Source organism: Procambarus clarkii, chromosome 49, assembly GCF_040958095.1.
Source record: "Procambarus clarkii isolate CNS0578487 chromosome 49, FALCON_Pclarkii_2.0, whole genome shotgun sequence".
Classification (NCBI taxonomy): Eukaryota; Metazoa; Arthropoda; class Malacostraca; order Decapoda; family Cambaridae; genus Procambarus; species Procambarus clarkii.
In genome coordinates this window covers 19576803-19597771 of record NC_091198.1, presented here as the reverse complement: position 1 = coordinate 19597771, position 20969 = coordinate 19576803, and the positions used below count along the sequence as shown (strand labels likewise).

The 20969-nt window shown below is 37.9% G+C and overlaps 1 protein-coding gene across 6 annotated transcripts in view; it reads left to right on the top strand.

Moving 5' to 3' along the window:
- Positions 1 to 20969, top strand: part of LOC123763180 (protein lin-9 homolog) — a 37912-nt gene that overhangs the window by 10172 nt on the left and 6771 nt on the right. For all 6 annotated transcript variants that reach the window (XM_045750187.2, XM_069303097.1, XM_045750186.2 and 3 more), the window contains exons 4-12: positions 554 to 697; positions 3890 to 3934; positions 6702 to 6832; positions 8969 to 9104; positions 11738 to 11884; positions 12590 to 12730; positions 14345 to 14593; positions 18693 to 18899; positions 20018 to 20194. In XM_045750187.2, coding sequence (XP_045606143.1) covers positions 554 to 697; positions 3890 to 3934; positions 6702 to 6832; positions 8969 to 9104; positions 11738 to 11884; positions 12590 to 12730; positions 14345 to 14593; positions 18693 to 18899; positions 20018 to 20194 — 1377 coding nt within the window. The remainder of the gene's footprint in view (positions 1 to 553; positions 698 to 3889; positions 3935 to 6701; positions 6833 to 8968; positions 9105 to 11737; positions 11885 to 12589; positions 12731 to 14344; positions 14594 to 18692; positions 18900 to 20017; positions 20195 to 20969) is intronic.

The following is a 20969-nucleotide window of genomic DNA, read 5'->3' as shown; positions in this document are numbered from 1 at the left end:
GTCATGTTTGCCCAAGTGGGGGAAGGTACTGAATGTCAAGTTTCTCCTTTTCTGGTGAATATCAAAGCCAGCATTGAAGGAACATCCCCTTTCCTCACACTTGTAGCTTGTTTAATGTGCTGATAAATGAAGGTCTCCAAAATGAGGTTACGAATCTACCAGTCCAAAAGTCCTTTGTTCTTGCTTCGTAGGCCTCCCAGTCTGTGGATTTCAGTTTGAAGTCGCTAAGTACCAACAGTTGGGATCTATCTATCTATCTATGTGTGTGTACTTACCTAGTTGTACCTGCAGAGGTTGAGCTTTGGCTCTTGGGTCCTGCCTCTCAACTGTCAATCAACTGGTGTACAGATTCTGGAGCCCATTGGACACTATCAAATCTACATTTGAAATTGTGTATGGAGTCTGCCTCCACCACATCACTGCCTAATGTATTGTGTGTGTGTGTGTGGGGGGGGGGGGGGAAGGTAACAGGCATGGCAGGCACATGAAAATAGAGGCTTTTGGGAATTTTTATAATATTTTACTTGATTACAATTCCTTATTTCTTCTGCAGCCTGCTCGTACGAGAAAGAAGAACCGCCTGTATTTTGACGATGACTTGGTGAGTTCCCCAACACAAATGAAGTCTCCAAAGAAGACTCCTCGTGGCACACCGAAAAAACAGCCTAACCCTCAGCCGCTTCCACCAGTTAAGATGGTATGAGAGACGATATTTGTATACAGTTACTCTACGTCTGTACAGTATGTGCTTTGTCTCATAGCTCAGAGATACATAGCACATTGTAACAGTCTTAAGACCACACCAACACTAATCTAGATACAATTTTTACTGTGATATTAGGCATTTATACCAAGATGCATATTTAAAGTCAATTTTATTAGGTGTCCTTAAAATAATTATTTGCTAACATCTTAACAGACAATGGTTTTAAATGGGAAATGTTATCAGTTTCTTGTATAGGTTGGAAGCCTTGTTGATGCAATAAAATGTAAGAATGACAACACTACATCATAATTTGTTCAGTATTATTACTACTACTGCCCTTTTTCCCATTTTCATGGGATGGGAAGGCACTTGAGCTCTTGTAGGGCAGAAGATGGGGTCTTGGGGCCCCTACTCCTCCCTTCATCACATGCTAATATGGGACTGTTTGCCTCAAGAGTGCTGGGCGGTCTGATCATGATGTGTCTTCGTCCAAAAATTTGAAGTAAAGGCGAATAAAATGGGCATAATACAAGAGAATTGGTAATGGATTTCCTTCCTCCATGTGTGTGTGATTAATGAGAAAAGTATTAGTTATTCAGTATTATGGCAAATTTGTTTGTATTTAATCAGATTAGTTTCAAACTTGATATACTACAATCGTAAAATTTTGTACGTCCAAATAGTGCCTAAGACACTGCAGCACCAGACATGGTCTGTCACATTTAACAGGACAAGAAATTTAAAATGTTGACAAATGAGGGAGCATTTCATTGCTCAGAAATATGCTGTTTCAAAAACAGTTCGTCCCACAGAGGAGGAAAGTGACAAGAAAGTAAGGCTAACCCTTCGTTCAATATGCATTGCAGGGAGGAAAGGACAGGGACCAGGAATACATGGAAGAAAAAAGAGCACAGGACACAGAAGTGATCAGGAATTGGCTAAAGAGGGCCAGAAATGAGTACTGTACTGTACTCCAGATTCAAGAGAACAGAGCAGCAGCAATGTGAAAATAACATGGTGGCAAAAGCAAAGGACCAGCTAAAGTTGTTGCATGAATTCACACCTGATAGTAAGAGCTCTGGCTAAAGAGGCAAAGGAACATCTAATTGGAGAATGACAAAGTGGTGCATCAGGAGCTCAACAGTAGGTTCCAAGAGGTGTAAAAAAAGAACTAATGATGTATAATACTAGGTGCTACAGTCAGCACCTGGCATTGTAAAAATTGCAGAGAAGAAAATTAAAAAATATCTTATGTAACTAGATATGATGATAGTAATGAGGCTAGATTAGATATCATAACAACAATTACATGCAATAACAACACTTATTTTAGAAATGTTTTATTAGTTTCAAACTTTTGATATACTGTAATAGGTAAGTGAACTCTTGCCATTGTAACTGGAGAGTTGCCAAAGTGCAGTGTCATTTTACTAGATGCCAAACCCAGCAAGTGTAAGTTAATGAAAATGGTAAGGGGGGGAAAGGGAACCCAAAAGTTACAATGTGAAAGGATGACACTCCACAACGCAAGGCAAGAACAGTAGACCTGTAATTAGTCAGACATCTCACACTGGTGGGCCCTGTGGGAAAGGGAAGGGGGATGTCCCACCATTGTTGTTGGAAGTTGTATTCACCTGAAGAGAGGAAGAAATCTTCATCCCACAATACTTTCAACCATTAAGAGTGATCATGTCCTATTGGAAATTAAATACACCATTCATTATAATAGTCGAGCCTGGGCCTCAGGCCGGGCTCGGGTAGTAGAACTGTCGGAACCTTCTCCAGGTATGCTTCCTCTCCAGTTACAGAAAAAGTTGCAGACAGGAAAGTACAAGAGGAACCATAACCTTAAAAGAGGAAGTTATGGGGAATTGAGTGATTTCCTTTGTAGATTTGATTAGGAAAGGAGGTAAACGGGATATACACACCATTTTCTGCTATATATATGATGTCCTCCCAAATTTTGATACTGAAACAGACATATAGTATTTGAAAGCAGAAATTGTGATAAGGTTAGAGATGTGAAAAGAATGAAACTGAACCCAATATATGGTATAAGAAGGGGCATAACCCACAAACATATCAGAAATGCAAGCAAGCCTGAAACAAGGTTTATGAAAACAGAAGGAAATGTGTGAAATCCTAAATTAAAAGTTAAAAAGTGTGTCCATACAAAGTTAGGATTTCACAGCATCTGACACAAAGTAAATGGCTGCAGTTGGTAATTGAGAAAACCTAACTCGTGCAGTATTATTTTCTTTAGTATTAATTATAATAATGTTATTTCTGCAAGGTTCTGCAACTTTATTCTTGCACACACATGGTTCCAACCAGTTTTTTATTTATTATTATTATTATTATTAATTTACAAGTACAAAAAGTTATTGCCTAAACTTTCCTGTAATGTGTGCATTAGACCTATAACTATAAAATTGCCACATATCCAGCTGACTTGTAAGAAGACTGGCAACAATTCAATTTCTTTATTATGCACCCCATACCCATCCCTGTGGGCAGTGGTGGAAAAGGGTTAGACACACATAATGGGTTCAGGAACTAAACACCATAGTTCATTTAGCTAAGCAAGTAACAATCTTTTGAAGCTAGTAACACAATTATTAATGTTATATATACATGTACATATATATATATATATATATATATACAATCATTTTCACAAATACATATACACATCGATAATCTTTTGTATCACAAGTGATTTAACAAGAGGCTCACAACAGTCACTATACAAGGCATTAGACTTAAATTTTCTTGTTGTCCAACCTCTGACTTGCAAAGTAATTGACGTAGACCTATTCTTGAGTGTATGTGAAAGCACTTTCTGGAATCTATTATCTGATTTTCATTAGTAAGTGAGTGAAGGCCATTTATATTCATTGAAGGTAGTGCTCAAGGTATTTTGGACGGGAAGACAGAGAATTGCAAATACTGTAGTAGTGTGAAAATAGTATACACATAATTAATAAATATCACATTAAATGGAAAAACAAAAATCATAAATATGGCTTCCAACCTTGACCGAATGCTAGAACCAAGCGGTTTGAAGGGGAATAATTATATATACAGTATATATATATATATATATTATAGCAGTATATTTATATATTAAAATGTTCTTCTCAAGGACTGTATTGGCAATGGATGCTTACATTTTGTTTGCAGAGTGAGAGCGTGAGTGGGATCCAGTACACTCCAGTCATAGCCACGGTAATGATGCTAGAGGTTTGGGTTACTGTCTCTAAGTTCCCTTCTGTACCTCTTTTGTGTTCCTCTATCTCTTAAGTTACCTTCTGTACCTCTTGTGTTTCTATACCTCTTTACGTTTGATATCAGTCCAGTACAAATACTCTTGAATTTTGCCTTTGAATGACTACTTAATTTTTTTTTCTTGTTCTATTGTTAACTAAAAATTTATTAGAATTTTCTTAAAAATGTATGTGTAAAATACTCTTAGTGAAAAGAACGGTTTTATATGCTTAAAATGCATTACTTCAGTGGATAATCTCAATGATCATTGGATGGTTGTAACTTAATGAGATATGTTTACTTAAATAATGTTCTGGTGAAATGAATGTTTTTTTTTTTTTTTGTTGGTTTATGATTTGTCATTTGGTTGCTTGGCGCTCATTAATTTTGGAACGTCTTAATTGCTTGGGTTATATATTTTTGGAATTATTAAATTAATATGGCTGCTAATTTTAATTAACCTTTTTTTCCAAGTTATGTACTGTATTTGAAAGTTATTAAATTATATTATTATTGTGAAAGAAATATTAATTAATAGGAATCTCATTCACCATTTTCCTGTCCCTTCTTATGAATGGACAGGTAAGTGATAAATAAATCAATACTGTACTTGCTTGATCTGGACATTTTCATATGACCCGTCCCTACTTGTAAAAGGTTATTTTCTCTGTACAGTATATTTATACACGGTGATCGTGTAAACTCTGAAGGCATTATTCACATTTTTATTTTACTTTATGGTATTAATTTGGAGTAATATTGATATCTCGCAGCATTATTAGTGATGCCACAGGACTCGAGAAGTTGGTGAAATATTAAGAAACAAAAAAAGGAAATGATGAGCCGACTCCTCGGTTACTTCCCAGTACTGTATATTAAACTTCGGTATTTTAGACTATGCGCATAACGCTACCAGGCCTCCGGACCTCACAGGGCTTGTAAACACCAGGACTTAAATCTGGTGTTTACCTCCACTACATCACTGCCTAATGCATTCCATCTGTTGGTTACTAACACTGAAAATGTTCTTGCTAACATCTATACTTTATTTATAGTGTACTCTTTTTGGGTTTGTGCCATGGGTGTTCCTGTTTTGGACGTGTTTATGTTCTGGCTTGTCAGGCTTTGCCTTGCCTGCTGGGGTTCTTGCTTGGGTTACATTTTGGGTCACTTTTGCTCGTTTTGGTTTTCACCGACTTCTTTTGTTTTCACATTAAATTCCATTTGCCAAGTGTGCGCCATACACACATTTTGTCCAGGTTATCTTGAAGGGCATAACAATCACCTATGTTTCTTACCTTTCCTAGTAGATTGGCATCATTAGCAAACATGTTCATTTAATTCTGAATTCCTTCTGGTAGATAGTTTATATAGACTGATTATTACCAGTCCTAGAACTGAACCCTGTGGTACTCCAATGGTAACACCTCCAGTCCAATACAGTGCCTCCTGATAATTGTCTTCGTGTTTCTGTCAATTTTTCATCTATGTCAGCTGTCTTCTTGTCACTCCTTCCATATGTTCCAGTTTCAATAACAACCTCTTATGTGGAACTCTGTTGAAAGCCATTTTATGGTCCAGATAAATGTAGTCAACCCAACCATCTCTTTCCTGAAAAGTATCTGTGGCTCTGTTGAAGAAACTAAGTAGATATGTTACACAGCATCTTCTTGATTGAGGTGGAGTGGAGATATGCATATGTTCTCCCAATTTGTAAACCCAGGAATTATGTAATTCATTAATATTTATAGACCTATGATTGTTGTCCACCTTAAGTGGTATTATATTTCAAATTTTTTTGGCATTTGCAGCCTTCAAAATTTAGTTTCCATAAATGTCATATTACATCAGATGTTGTACACAGAAAGAAATCGCACTAATGTGATATATCGATGAGAAAATCCGTAGGAGCTAGGATGAGGATTTGAACCTGTGCGCTGAACCTGAACCCAGGCACACACGCCCCTCACAACTAAAACAATACATGATCAAAAGAATTGTAACCTGTAGTTCTACTGAACCCTCGAGGATTCCTGAGGCTTTCACTGAAGCCGAACTAGGGTTTCTCACATTCCTCTCCCCCCCCCCCCCCCCCTCATTCACTCTGGCTCTATCGTCTAGGAATGTTCTACTTCAACTCCAGGTTTGCTATTTTTTTGACCGTGTCGTGGCCTAGTTGTCTGGGGCGTGTGCACCTGGGAATACTTGGTATATGGTTCAAATCCACAATAGATGTTGTGTTAAATTAGAAGTACAGATATATATTCAGGGCTGCCTTCCTTGCCAATAAATCGGTAGGGTTACCTTGCGTTGATTTCGGGGATCAACGTCCCCACAGTCCAGTCTCTGACTAGGCCATATTTTAACCCAATTAAACACTTTGATACTTGCACAAAAATTGTTGATATTTTTACTTTTCAAAATACAGTACATATAATTTCCTGATAGTAAGGCTAGATTAATGATGTAAAATTAGGAAACAAGATTTGTTGAAAACAATTACCATTCGTCATTTTATATGGATTAGCAGAACCATTGTACTGCACCATCCAAATTTTACAGTCCTTTGGTAGTCGGACAACAAAGTTACGATGGTTCCTGACCTCAGGAGCAAAGTGCTTACTAATAAAGGAATAAGTAGGAGTTACAGCTCTTTATTTAGGTGCAAATAAACAGGTAAAGAATTTTATAGGCCGTTCATTACTAAAGAATATTTGATATGTTTTAGGAACCTCAAGCCATCACGACTCCTGACAAAAAGGTGGCCCAGCAGAACGGGGTTAGACTCCGAAACTTTCTTAAACTTCCTCAAGCCCATAAATGGGTTTATTTTGAGTGGTTTTATTCTAACATTGACAAGTAAGTACCTACTATTTTATGTAAGAAATATAGAATAATGCTAAAGTATATAATTTTGTTATGGTTCGTATTGCCATGCTCATGAGTTGTGCAAACTATAATAAGCTATTCTCTTTTCTGCTTTGCTGTTTTCTACAGTAATTTAATTTGCTAGGTAACCTATCTATATCCAGAGAATGTCACAATAACACGATAAGGGTTCAGGTCCATCTGAAATGTCATCACTTTCGTTTCTGGAGCAGCCAGATGATGGCTCTGTAGCTAGCTGCACATCTATAGATAGATTCATATTTACAGGTAGCTCCAAATTCATAACTCACATCAGCCCTTGCGTGTCCTTAAAAGCCTACTAAAGACCAGAGGCCAAAACCTGGCCTGAGATATGCAGGGAGCAGGGGGATTCATGATCACTTTCATGGAAAAAACATACCCACAGAAAGGAACCAAAGCAAAACAGACAACTGCAAGGGTCAAAGAAAGTAAACAAACAATGCAGCAAGTGACTCGGCTAACAATCATCTCTTTAGTTCGGTCATACACCCCTTGGTAACAGTTGACCACCACCAGGTGGCAACATGGGGAGCTACCAGCTCCTCCTGTCAATAATCCTCACTCCTTTGCCTGATGTCAGACTTGTCTGACTCTTCCATGAGTTACTATCTCCTCAGGTCCCTGATATTATGTCTATTTACAAGCCTCATGTCTATGGACTTGTAAGCTATTCACCTGGAGCTGCACGTGCCTTAGAGCAGCTCTGCTCTACATCCCAGCTGGTGTTACCCACGTCCTGCCTTGACAGGGTTGCATTTATGGTGGGATCAGCTGTTTGTCTCGGAGGCTGGCCTCTTGTGCAAGGTCTCTCACCCTGAGTAGTGCAGGGTATTTGATTCCTCTGTGAGGCTCCGAGGTTTAGGGCATTTTGGGGGTTATACATTATGGGGTGCACTAAGGTTTGCATCCTTGTATGTATGGCACATTGCTGTTGGGATTCCTAGTTGTGTTTTTCCATTGTTAGTTTTGGAAAAGGGTTCAGAATAACCCTTTTGGTGTCAGAAAACTGACACCAGCATTTGGTGTTGGTTTGTCCTGCAAGCATTCCTAGTGCCAGGATTTCCTGCTTGGTCTTTACCTTCAGGCCCTAACAACTCCCCAATGGGTCTTTAGTGTAGATCATCATTGCTTGCCTATCAGTGACTACATGGGAGTGGGATCAGCTCTTTTATGTCCCACCTCCTATCCATTTATACCTCCTTTAAATTACCTTTCTCAACATTATTATTTTCATCATAATTTTTCGTAGTTGTGACTTCAATAACCTTCAATGCATTTCACTTGCATTGTGGAATGAAACAGAGGGGATATAATAACTACATAAAAGATCATGAGAAGAATAGACAATGGATAAAAGTTTATTTTAATTAAGAAGAGGTAGGACAAAGGTACAACATTGGAAACTAGACATGCAATTGAATCGATTAGTTGTAAGGAACTTCTCATTTCATGAATTGGTGACTGGCAAGTGGCATACATTGAAGAAAAAGTTGTCAAAGCCAATTCCATCTACAACATTAAAAAAAAAATACGATGAAAATGGTACTGTTGAGAGAGGCAATTAGCATGTCAAGTATGAATGGATAGGGGGCAGGGCATAAAGAGCTGGATACCCCATAGTCACTGGTAGGTAAGCACAGGTGGACTCGGCAGTGGCTTGGGTGAACAGTATTCGCTGAAATGAACATTTGTTTGATCCACTGAACAATTCTCTCTTATATTCAGACACCATTTCTTGTCACATGGCTATGCTTGGTCTTGTCTTTTGTATACAAATTTTACTTTTGGCCATTCAAGAATTGTAGTTTTTAAATTGTAGTTCAAAGGTTCTTTATGAATGTAGTTTTGTGATCAAGGTTTTGCTATAGGTTTGATGAGAGGCTTTCGTTCTTCAGCCATTTGAATTCCTCATTTCAAGTGACAGTACTAGTTTGTGTTGTCACGTATGTCTAGTGGTCAGCGTCTCCCATTATTTATACCTAGGCATTTCTCATTAAAATTTAGTGATACTTTATATGTAGATCATGTCATGTTCATTGTGTTATGAAATGAGATTTCCAAAACTTAGTATTTTTCCATCCCCAGACCGTTGTTTGGAGGGGAGAATGACTTTCAGGTCGTGTTAAAAGAAGCATTTCCGGAACTTCGAACTCGCAAACTAACACGGCGACAATGGGGAATGATTCGCCGTATGATGGGTAAACCTCGACGCTGTTCACAGGTACTGAATCTTATTGCTTGATAAATATAAGATTTCTAACTAGAAAAATAGTTCAAATTGCTTTGCAAATTTTGGTGATTGCTGTTAATAATTGGAACATATGTTACTATGAAATAATTAGAATCCTGTACATACATGAACCCATATTATGAGGACACATACATACATATATACACCCCTGACAATGATGGCCTCAGGCAAATGCCACCTGTGGCTTATCAGGTGATGATGCAGATGATGAGTCTTGCATATCGTTCATGGCATATGTACGTCCATAACGTATTCCTGCATCAGTGAAGGAACTCGGACAAGACTGTTTAGCTCTCAAGCCACTAGTTGGCAAACATGACGAATACACACACTGATGTTGCCCCTTTGCTTTCCACAGCAAAAGGGTATATTCCATGCACTGCCTGGGAGCTTAGCCTATCACATAGACAAGACTGTTTGAGCTCTACCAATCTGCTGGTACAAACACATGGGTCAACATGACCCCGGTTACATGCGCCCTGACATTGACGTGCATGCTCACACACTGCCTCCGGGTGTAGAGTACACATCTCTCGACTCCGACTGGGGGCAGGCTCGTCGAGTCTGGGGGCCGGGCTTGGGGGGGGGGTAGAAGAACTCCGAAACCCTCTCCAGGTATGGTATGCTCCAGGTATGAGACTGTGATCTCACACTTGGAACATACCACAGCTCTATTTTAGAACTTCACAAACAGTTCTTTCACTAATGAAATGTCACTGCTTCACTGGCAATCACTTGTTTGATGACTATCACTCGATACTGTATCACACGAGTCTTTAATTATAACACTTGATTATACAAGTTGAGTTGTTACACTATTTGTCACAAAACTGATACTGGAGGTCACTGCACTAGCTTCTCTGTACATAAACACATGTAGTTATGTGATTATTATCCGCACTGTCTCATACACACCCAGTGGGAGATGGCATCTCTACTCTGTATTGGCATCATAATTGCAGTTGAATCATTCTTCAGATGTTATCCAATCACATCTGCAATCACCAGTGATTCGGTTCTGGCACGCAAAAGTCACTTTTTAATTACTGAGGACTTGGGAAAAAGACTGCCCTTTGAGCTCCATCAAGGCAATGTGTCTGCCTTCCAGAGTCCTTACCCCGAATGGGTTCCTGGGTGCCTGCCGGTGTCCTAAGAGACTCCATGGCATCAAGACCTGACAACCAATCAGAACACTAGGTTCCCTAGGGTTCTTAGAACCCTAAGTCGACTGCAGATGGAAACCGGTTGGAAGCGGCACTGTGCTGGTCTTTCCCACCAAAGCTATTTCCAAGGGATTTCACCACAGAGCATCAGTGGTGAAATTACTTACTCGAAGAGAGTACAGTAACTGGGAGAGTTTTGTGGTCAGCCGGGCTACAGTTTGTAGTGGCCGTGGTCTTCTCACCCCCTACTACCAACCTGTAGCTCCACCTGGCCATGGGTACCACACCCCTGGGATTAATCCACTTTTCAAATCATTGCATCCCAATCAGATGACATAGGTCGACACTGGCAACATTCTTGAACTCCTCTTTGTTATGACGACTCTGTAGACATCAAACAAGACACACATCGGACGAGATCTAAGGATGTTGCACCATCTGGAAGCAACTCGTGGGGCCTGACAGCTGAGTGACAGTGCTTCGAATTCGTAGTCCTGAGGTTCCGGGTTCGATCCTCGGTGGAGGCAGAAACAAATGGGCAAAGTTTCTTTCACACTGATGCCCCTGTTATCTAGCAGTAAATAGGTACATGGGAGTTAGACAGCTGCTACAGGCTGCTTCCTGGGGGTGTGTAACAAAAAGGAGGCCTGGTCGAGGACCGGGCCACGGGGACGCTAAGCCCCGAAATCATCTCGAGATAACCTCAAGAAGAGGATAGAACTCTTACAACAAGAGCAGACATGAGCTTGGGCTTTCAGAGCACATTCCCTCACAATATTCTCACTTTACCTGCAATTAGGAGAGTTGATGACGTGTGTGGAAGTTGTGAGGAAGAAGAGAAGAGAAGAGAAGTTATTGTTTGGCAGATGAGTAGTTCCCTACCATAAAAACTTCAAGTAATTGTGCTTCTGTTGATGTTTCTCTTTTGTCTTTTTTTTTGTAAAGATCGTAGATTTAGGCCTACCGAATTGGGTAGTGAGAGCAGACATGCAGGCACCACTTTCATATATTGCTGCGAGTTCATTTATCATCTCTCATGGTTGTAACTAATTTCATTTATATTTGGCTCTTATTACTATCTTTCTTAGGTGCCATAGTGACCTATTTACATTAAGTATATAACAAAAATAAAAAATAAAAGTTTAAAGAGAAGTTTAGTGGGGGTGTACGCTGAACGATAGCTACTGAGAAACCGACTCGTCAATTGTGTGTGTTTGAATGCCAAGCAAACGGTTGATTACCGAGCATGAACACAGCATTCCGGTGCCAAATTGTACCAGTATTGAGATTCCTTTGTATATCACTAGTGTTTTATACTCCACTTTCTATATATTTTATTATTCAAAATATTTTGATTCATCTCTTCCTTTTGTTCCTTAACAATACATGAACTCATTCTGATACATGGTAAGATGTAACAGTCTATTTGTTTTCCTGCAGGCATTTTTCCAAGAAGAGTGTCAATCTCTGGACAAGAAGCGTCATGTGTTGAGATTGTTACAACAGAGAAAGATCACAGACATTACGTCTTTGAAAGACTTTCCCTTACCCAGTCAAATTCCTATGCAACTGGTCATTGGCACTAAGGTAAAAATATGTGCTCTGTATTTAAATATAATAGAAAAGTAATTTTATATAGAGTACTAAAAATGTTATATACACTAAAAATGTTATATACTAAAATTTTTATATAAGATGTTAAGAACTTTTTAGAAGACGGCATTAATTCTGTTGTTGTCTTACAGTATTTTATATCTCAATTTTTGTTTAACAGTTGTTAGGTATCTCAGTTGGAGAGATATCATATGATCTAGCCCAATATATTTATTATATAGCTGCAACAGAGAAAGACCAGGTATTTAGAAGGTGTATTTGGGAATAACTAAATGTTGTCATCAAAGCCACAGAAATGTTTTGGATGACAACCTCCTACTTGAGAACCATAATATACTACAGCCTCCAAGATACAAACCTCCATACTAAGGATCACATTCAGCCACTTGATTTTTCTCCAACGTTGGAGGATCTTCTTACTATCATCTCTGTAATTAAAAAAAAATTCACACATGAAAAGGCTTGTGTATTTGTTTTTATTATTAATTATTTTGAAGTTTATATCCGAGATTTATTTGATGCTGAGGCAGTGGCTCTGAATTGAGTCATTAGCACTGACATTGTACTAGAATATTACGAGCTAATGCTTCTTGCTTAGGAAAGACTAGCTTGTAAGACTGCTAATGGCATAAAGGAAGGTTTTAAGTTTTATAATGGTAATGTTGTCTTAACCCTAAGGTAACAGCTCGAATAAGAAAGCCCGAGAATGGATTATATACGGGCGTAATTGATGCAGTCGACACATCAGACAACACGTACAGGATAACATTTGACCGACATGGCATCGGTACACATTCCATCCCCGACTATGAGGTTCTGGTAAGTGTTATCTGTTTGTCTTATATACTTGATACTGTCGCTCAAGATCAGCATGAGTTTAAGGATCTTCTATGGGAAAGGAAGCCAGTAAGACAGATATCTAGAGATTACATTTTGGCATTCCATGTTTAAAAGTGTCAGTATGTGTTGAACAGACTTATCAAACTCCCACATTTTAGGTTTATTGCAGCTTTCTCAACCATTATAGGGGTTACAGTGTGCAGGTGAAAAAAAGCTAACTTTATAACATAATAACTTTCCTTGTTAAGACTTCTCAATAACTCGAGTGACAGAGCTTGAGCCTCACACACGTGGGGTCCGAGGTTCGAGTCTCCAAGAATCCAGGTGAATGGCATGGAGTGTGCTGGTGGTTAACATTAAGGGCAGGTGTCAACAGGTGTTACAGGTTTAGTTAAATCAGTTTCAATCTCATTTGTCCAATATATAGTACAGTACTGTTGTACAATGCTGAATATTTCTCTTTGAATACATTGCATATACAGAACAAATCCACAAGGGCCGTGACGAGGATTCGAACTTACGTCCGAGAGCATCCCAGACGCTGCCTTAATCGACGGAGCTACGACACTGTAGCTCAGTCGATTAAGGTTGCGTCTGGGATGCTCTCGGAGGTAGGTTCGAATCCTCGTCACGGCCCTTGTGGATTTGATGCATCACGCTATTGTGATTTCTGTGTGTAGTGTTATATATACAGTATACCCTTTTGCATGAAGTTTCTCATTTTTCTAATTTCATCTCAAAATTCGTAACTTTCTTGTCTTGAAAGGTTATCAATAACGTTTGATCTCGCAAGATTTCTCTTTCTTAATCCTCTTTATGGCTTGATGATTTTGAGCCCTAGTGCTACATCTAACCTGAGGTAACCAGCCATCTCTGGGACACCCAGCATCTTTCCAGAGGTCATGCCAAAAGATAGATCTGTTTTGGGATTCTTTAACATGATCATGCCAAGAGGGCTTTCCTCCTCATGTGTTTTAGGAGGGATGCCCTCTTCTCTCACCCTAACTAGCACTGATATGCTAGATGTAAACAAATCACCGAGACTATTCTGGTACAAATTACACTGAAGATTAGTTTTAACAATTGCATATATATTTGAATTTGAACATTACCGAGCTTTCCAGTTGCTCGGTCTTAAGTTATCTAACAACACTGGTGTGGTGTTGTCATTGAATATTTACCTTAGGTGAGAACCACTGAAATGTTTAAACTCTTGACAAGATGAAAATATAAATGATTAAAAAAAAAGTGTAACAAAGTGTTTTCCCACTCTGGATAAAGATTGGTCCCAGCTTGGTGTGGAGGCCCAAACAACAACAGTATATGTACCTTGGATTAAAACAATAAATTTTTTGTTTTTGTTTTTGTTTTTAGAAACTATTTTTGTTCAGAATTGGTTCATCAACCCACATTTTTCCAAGTACAATAAAACCAAAAATTGTATGCCTTGTGAAAGGTTAAATTTCTTGCAACCTTTTTTAAATTTCCCAAATGCTTAAATTCTTTCAGGATTTTGCACTTGTTGTTGAGTATGTGATTGATTCAGATGAAATGATATATTAATGTTTCTTTTTGATCCATGTTTGTTTCTAGTCAAGTGAGATTGCGGAAATCATGCCTCTATCAAGTTTCTCTCAGAAGTTCCGTCCGCGGCCGCCAATGGGGATGGTCACTCCTCCTCGGCCACTGTTACCCAAGCAGGAACCTGGAAGTGTGGGAGCTGACAGTCCAGCACTCTCACTGACAAATGATCCTATTTTAGCTCAGTCGCCCCTCAAATCGTCTAAACTCTCAATGGACGACACTCTTGGCGAATTCCCTGTTAAATGTCTTGTGCAAGTTGTAAGTCATTCTTTTGTTAAGAATTTACCAAAATTGTTGTTTCTCTTGGTTAATTTTAACATCCCATTCTATTTCTGATGATACCTATTGCTAGAATTTTCATGTTTACTTTTCCCTTAACAGTCCAGATAGTTTTAAAGTATTAAGTATTACCCCAAAAAGTATTAATTAATACAGTCAGTCTTAAGGTATGCCAGAAATGCTGTGTGTAATTAATGGCTTTATAGAAACTGCAAACACTGCACTAACTAAGTAGTCATTTTCATCAGATCCTCAGTTTATCAATAAAATATTTTATTAATGTTATTGTTTTATTATTATTATTTTTTTTTTATTGCAGTTGTTAAATGTTGTATATTCAAACTGTTTTAATTCCATACCTTTCCATACCAAATCTAACAGCTTTTTTTTTAATAATGGTTTAGCTTGAGAGGTTTTATTCATAACTTACTTTTTACAAACCAATAAAGTAATGCCTTAATTTATAAAGTGCATAGTCTTGAAAAAAAAATGTTGTGTTATTCAGCACATTTCGATCTTGATTCTACGAACTCTATGGGGCTTACCCTAGTTCATTGTAGTGAGGGATTCACTGCAACTGGAGATGCCTCCAGGATGCATTTCTCACGCCACATGGATTGAATTCATTTACCAAATTTTCATTTCAAACTATAAGAGATTATTAAATGAACAAGTCTGCAAAAAAATTTAACCACATCTAGCTCATTTCTCATGTTCCAATCCTCAACACTCATTTTCAAAATGTAGCAGTTCCATGCTCGAGTGAATAACACCACGCCAACTGGGAATAAAAACAAACCATACAATTTGGTTTTAAATATCCTCGATAGCTTTCCCTGCGCTTCAAATGTTTCTTGTAATGTTGAATCCATCTACAAAAGTCAACAAAACCGTGATTGGAGCATATTAATAGTTACCTTTCATACCCTAATATTTCTGACGCTCTAAGAGCCGATTTCACCGAGCGAAATTTTAATTTCAACATGTCACATGAAGAATAACCTCCAAGAAAACCTGTCTGTAAAAAAGACTTGATCACATATAGCATATTTCCCAGGCAAAAACCTCAAAATTTTATTTTCTAAGGTAAGAGGGCCTGTATTTTACTGAATAAAACGTCTTCAAGTGGCAAAAAAAACACACAAATTTTAGTTTTAAATATGCCCAGTGGCTTTCCGAATGCCCACCTATTTCTTGTAATGTTGCAACCATCCTAACATCCTAAGCAAATCCACATGTCCACTGCTTCGGTGAACTCGTGTTCATTGAATTGGGTGAGAGATCTGGCATGGAAAGTGTGTATTCCAACCGGAGATTTACTGAATCGAGATTTCACTGTACAATTTGTATTTGCAGTCATTTTCAGTGTGTTGTTTGTATACTCAGTTTTATTGTACTATACTTTGCTTCTTCACACAGCTGCCCACTGTGAATAAATACAGTTAGTACTTTATTTATAATTGTCATGAGGAATAAGGTACATTATGAGGGCATTACAGCCTGTGCGTGTGAGACCCACATGATATATCAACAAATTTGTGACAGTATGCTCCACTGGTGATGTATGGTGGGTATCTTGTGTAGGTGTTGGTGTCCACCTGTGGTACACGCAAGTATACAGTAATGTTTCTAATACAGCTCAAAGAGCTATGTTTATTTCTGGGGGCTCAATATTGCTTCTGTGACTGTAGGAATGATGTGTATTTCTACATCGATGAATATCAACCGCTACACGAGACGCCTGCAATGTACAACCAATGGAGTTTGCCATCACAAACATATTTGTATGTACTTTTATGAATCTTAGAAACCATGTGACAAACACTTTTTTTAATTCTTGGTAGCGCTCATTGTCTTAGTTGGTTCTCGGGGTAATGCGGTTATCATCATTTGCCGATTTTAACAATTTTTGTCTGGGTTTTACATACATGATGCAAATAAGGATGTAATAGGTTTATATGAATTTAATGGAGTTTACCGTGACCCATGAAAAAATCCTGCTATCATTTCATGGTTACATGTACTAAGAGGAGCCTATTATTGTGTGCGCGCGCGTGCCATGTTGGTGGCTTACTACATCTTTTTTAAAATTTATACTCTCACACACATGGTGCCAGTTAGGCTATATATGTCATCGCTTAGAGCCCAACATCAATGAATATTATGTTCATATAATTTTTATTACTGTCTGTGGTTGTAATGGCATATACCCGGTAAACCAATCATGAATTGAAACATTATTGAAACAATTGTCAAGTGAATTATGTGATTAATAAAATTATTCAACACACATACTCTTGTAAATAAAGAAAAACGAGTGAAAACAACCGGTGAAACATCCAAGGATAAAATGGGATGTGTCAGGAAAGTAGAGCAGCGGGTGTTGACAGGTCTCGGGCACATTCACCGCACATCCTTGCACAGTGTCTCCACCCAGTGACAATAAATATTCACTTATTTTGTGTTTTCTTACATTTTGGATACAAAAGAATAATTCTATAATGAACTATGTTTTGGAATTTACTTTTTTTTTTGCACATAGGCAATATGACCAATTTTTCATAGCTGCTGTCCAAGGGTTAATCAGCATCACTGATTCGATATAGAAAACATATTGCTATTGAAGAAACAAACACAGTAAACATGTTGTATATTGTTACTTTGCTTTATATTGATTCAATTTTATCTTCAATTTAATACCTCTTAAATCTTATAAACCTATTAATATTAAGCCTTGCTGTATATATATATATATATATATGTCGTACCTAATAGCCAGAACGCACTTCTCAGCCTACTATTCTAGGCCCGATTTGCCTAATAAGCCAAGTTTTCATGAATTAATGTTTTTTCGTCTACCTAACCTACCTAACCTAACCTAACCTAGCTTTTTTTGGCTACCTAACCTAACCTTACCTATAAATATAGGTTAGGTTAGGTTAGGTAGGGTTGGTTAGGTTCAGTCATATATCTACGTTAATTTTATCTCCAATAACAAAAAATTGACCTCATACATAATGAAATGGGTAGCTTTACCATTTCATAAGAAAAAAATTAGAGAAAATATATTAATTTAGGAAAACTTGGCTTATTAGGCAAATTGGGCCTTGCATAATAGGCTGAGTACAACGTTCTGGCTACTAGGTACAACATATATATATATATATATATATATATATATATATATATATAATATATATATATATATATATATAATATATATATATATATATATATAATATATATATATATATATATATATATATATATATATATATATATATAATATATTATAATATATACAGTGGCGCCTCAATTAACAAGTTTATATCTGTTCTGGTACCGAACTCGTCATGGGGAAAACTTGTCTTGCGAAACAACAACAAAACTGTTGCAGGCGATGAGTCACAATAGCCGAGTCATAATGAGTCATAATGGCTGAAGTATGTTGACCAGACCAAACACTAGAAATTGAAGGGACGACGACGTTTCGGTCCGTCCTGGACCATTCTCAAGTCGATTGTGACTTGAGAATGGTCCAGGACGGACCGAAACGTCGTCGTCCCTTCAATTTCTAGTGTGTGGTCTGGTCAACAACAAAACTGTTGTCGGAGGTGTCCGAGAACCAGCGGGAATGTTCGTTAATCGAGTGAAAGCTCGTCAGTCGAGACATATTTTCTGCGAATGACTTGTTCGTTACTTGAAATGCTCGTAACTGGAGCCTCTCGTCACTCAAGGTTCCTCTGTACTGTATTACTGAATCAATCTGATCCTTGGTTTATATTACTGAATAATTCCATCTGATCTTAAATATAGCCTTGGCTTTTATTACTAAATCACTTCTTGATAACCTGAACCAAACTTGTGTGATTAATATTCGGGTAATAAAGTATTGGGTAAACTTTATTTTGGAAGATAAATAATTGCAAAACCTTCCACAATGTTCAAATTTAATATTAAATAGATTTAAAAAGTTACTAAAAGTACTCTATGATTTGTGTATAACTATATTATTTATGTACTTATAATCAGTTACTGTGAGAGATGTGTGTCTAAATATACTTTTAATTATTTCTAGGTAAAACTTTCAAAAATTCTCAGAGCAAAACGTGAAAAAATAGCCACTTTACGTGACATGAACGGTCAGGCAGAGAAGCAACGAAGTTATGGCCAAGAACTAAATGTAGACTTTCAGCGTAGATATGCCGGATTAGTTCTAGAAATTGAGAAGCTAAATCGTGACCTGAATCAGCATCTTCTGGCAGTTCAGGAATTTTGCCAAAATGTAAGTAAGAATCTAATGTATTTACTTGCTTAGGGAAGAAGTGCCAGAGTCCAGTGATCATGATGATAACTGGATAATGGCAAGTAATTGTTTACAGTAATTTTTGAATACGTCTTAATCTAACTCAAAAGGAAAACGAATATATTGCATATCTGAAATTTTGTGAATGTTACCATTATGGAGAAAGTCAAGATGTACTGCTGAAGATTGCAGTATTAAAGTTGTTTACCTCCAAGATATGAGGGAGGATGCATGTATTATGTATATTACATGTACTTTACAAAGGTTTTTAATTGATAACAAGACTACTAAGGGAATGATGTTTCCTTGAATGGAAAATTAGGAAGACAAATAAGAAATGTGAAAGAATGTAAATCATTATTTGAAGATTATTGAAATGTTTTGGAGAGATTGTGTAAAATCTATTCTCTTAACCCTAAAGTGCAGGTATTGTCATGTGTTGATCCCTAGGGTAATGTGGTTATCATCCAGAAATGGTTCTAGGAGTCATTTAGTTGCATGTCTTTGCACCTTTCCCAGTTTGTTGATGTGCTGCTTCAGGTATGGGCACCATACAACTGCTAAATATTCCTGATCTCTGGTAGGCTATTAAGACTCCTGGCGCCAGATTCACGAAGCAGTTACGCAAGTACTTACGAATGTGTACATCTTTCCTCAATCTTTGACGGTTTTGGTTTATTTATTAAACAGTTTACAGGCATGAAAACTTCCCAATCTACTGTTGTTATTGTTATAAACAGCCTCCTGATACTTTGGAGCTCATTAACTGTTTAATAATTGTAAACAAAGCCGCCAAAGATTCAGAAAAGATGGACAGGTTCGTAAGTGCTTGCATAACTGCTTTGTGAATCTGACCACTGGGGCTCATGTATGGACTACCTCAGTGCGGCTAGCTTCAGGGAGCCACCACGGCCCCATCAGAAAAGAGGCATTTCATTACATTAAAGGCCGAGTTTTTTGTTGACCAGGTTTAACTACGTAATCTACCTGATTCAACTTATTTTTGTTCCTTTGCATTTAATTAGGAATGTAGACAGCTTTACATGATTATTAGCTTAATTTCAAATATTTTTACTGAATATTATTTTCCTCTGTAGATTGCCCCTGAGCAGTCAGGACCTACGCTGTTACCGGGTCAAATACGAGAGCGATGCTACGAGGAAGCGGCAACTATTGTAGATGTAACTAACCACTCGAGTGGATCTCCACAGGTGGCTAGCCCAGCCATCCTTGATCTTATCACCAAGCTCACTTCGCTTATGCTTCAAATGAAGGTTGGTTTTTAGCTTACAGTTACCAGTTTTTAATTCTTGTTCAAGTATATATGTCGACAACATAGTTTCTAAACATACACTGTATCTGCTAAGATTCGTGTGCATAAAGGTGCCTGAAAGATCAATTGAAGTGGAATGCTCAGCTCAAAAGTGCATTCTTTTAGAACCATTTTCACATCATCAGCAAACATTGAGAGGACCAAGTCTATTTCCTTTTGAGAGAGAGTTTACATATACAGTATCGGAAACAGGATGCGTCCAAGGAATGAACCCTGTACGGGCTCCACTTGTGATGCCTCGCCACTCTCAGACCTCACCCCTCACAGTGAGTCACTGTCTTCTGTTACTTAGGTACTCCATTATCCACTGGAGTACCTTTCCTGGTATTCCTGCCTGCATCTCCAACTTATGCACGTCTCCTATGGGGTATTGTGTCAAAGACTTTCTGGCAGTCCAAAAAAGTTTTCCCACCCTTCTCTTTCTTGCCTAATTTTTGCTGTAGGGTCATAGAATTCTATTAACTATTGAATTAAAAATGCATTAAAGGATAGCCTCTGCAATTAAGAAACTTGAGTTTGGCAGGTCCGGGCCCCTCTGCAATTAAGAAACTTGAGTTTGGCAGGTCCAGGCCCCTCTGCAGTTCCCTCCCCTATGGAAGACAACCCGGGAAATTGGTAGGGGAACGTGGTTAAGTGAGGTCCTACACCTGACAGCCTTTTCTTGGTACACATGAAGATTAACGTCCTTCTCTGGCATGTCCACAATCTTGCAGTAA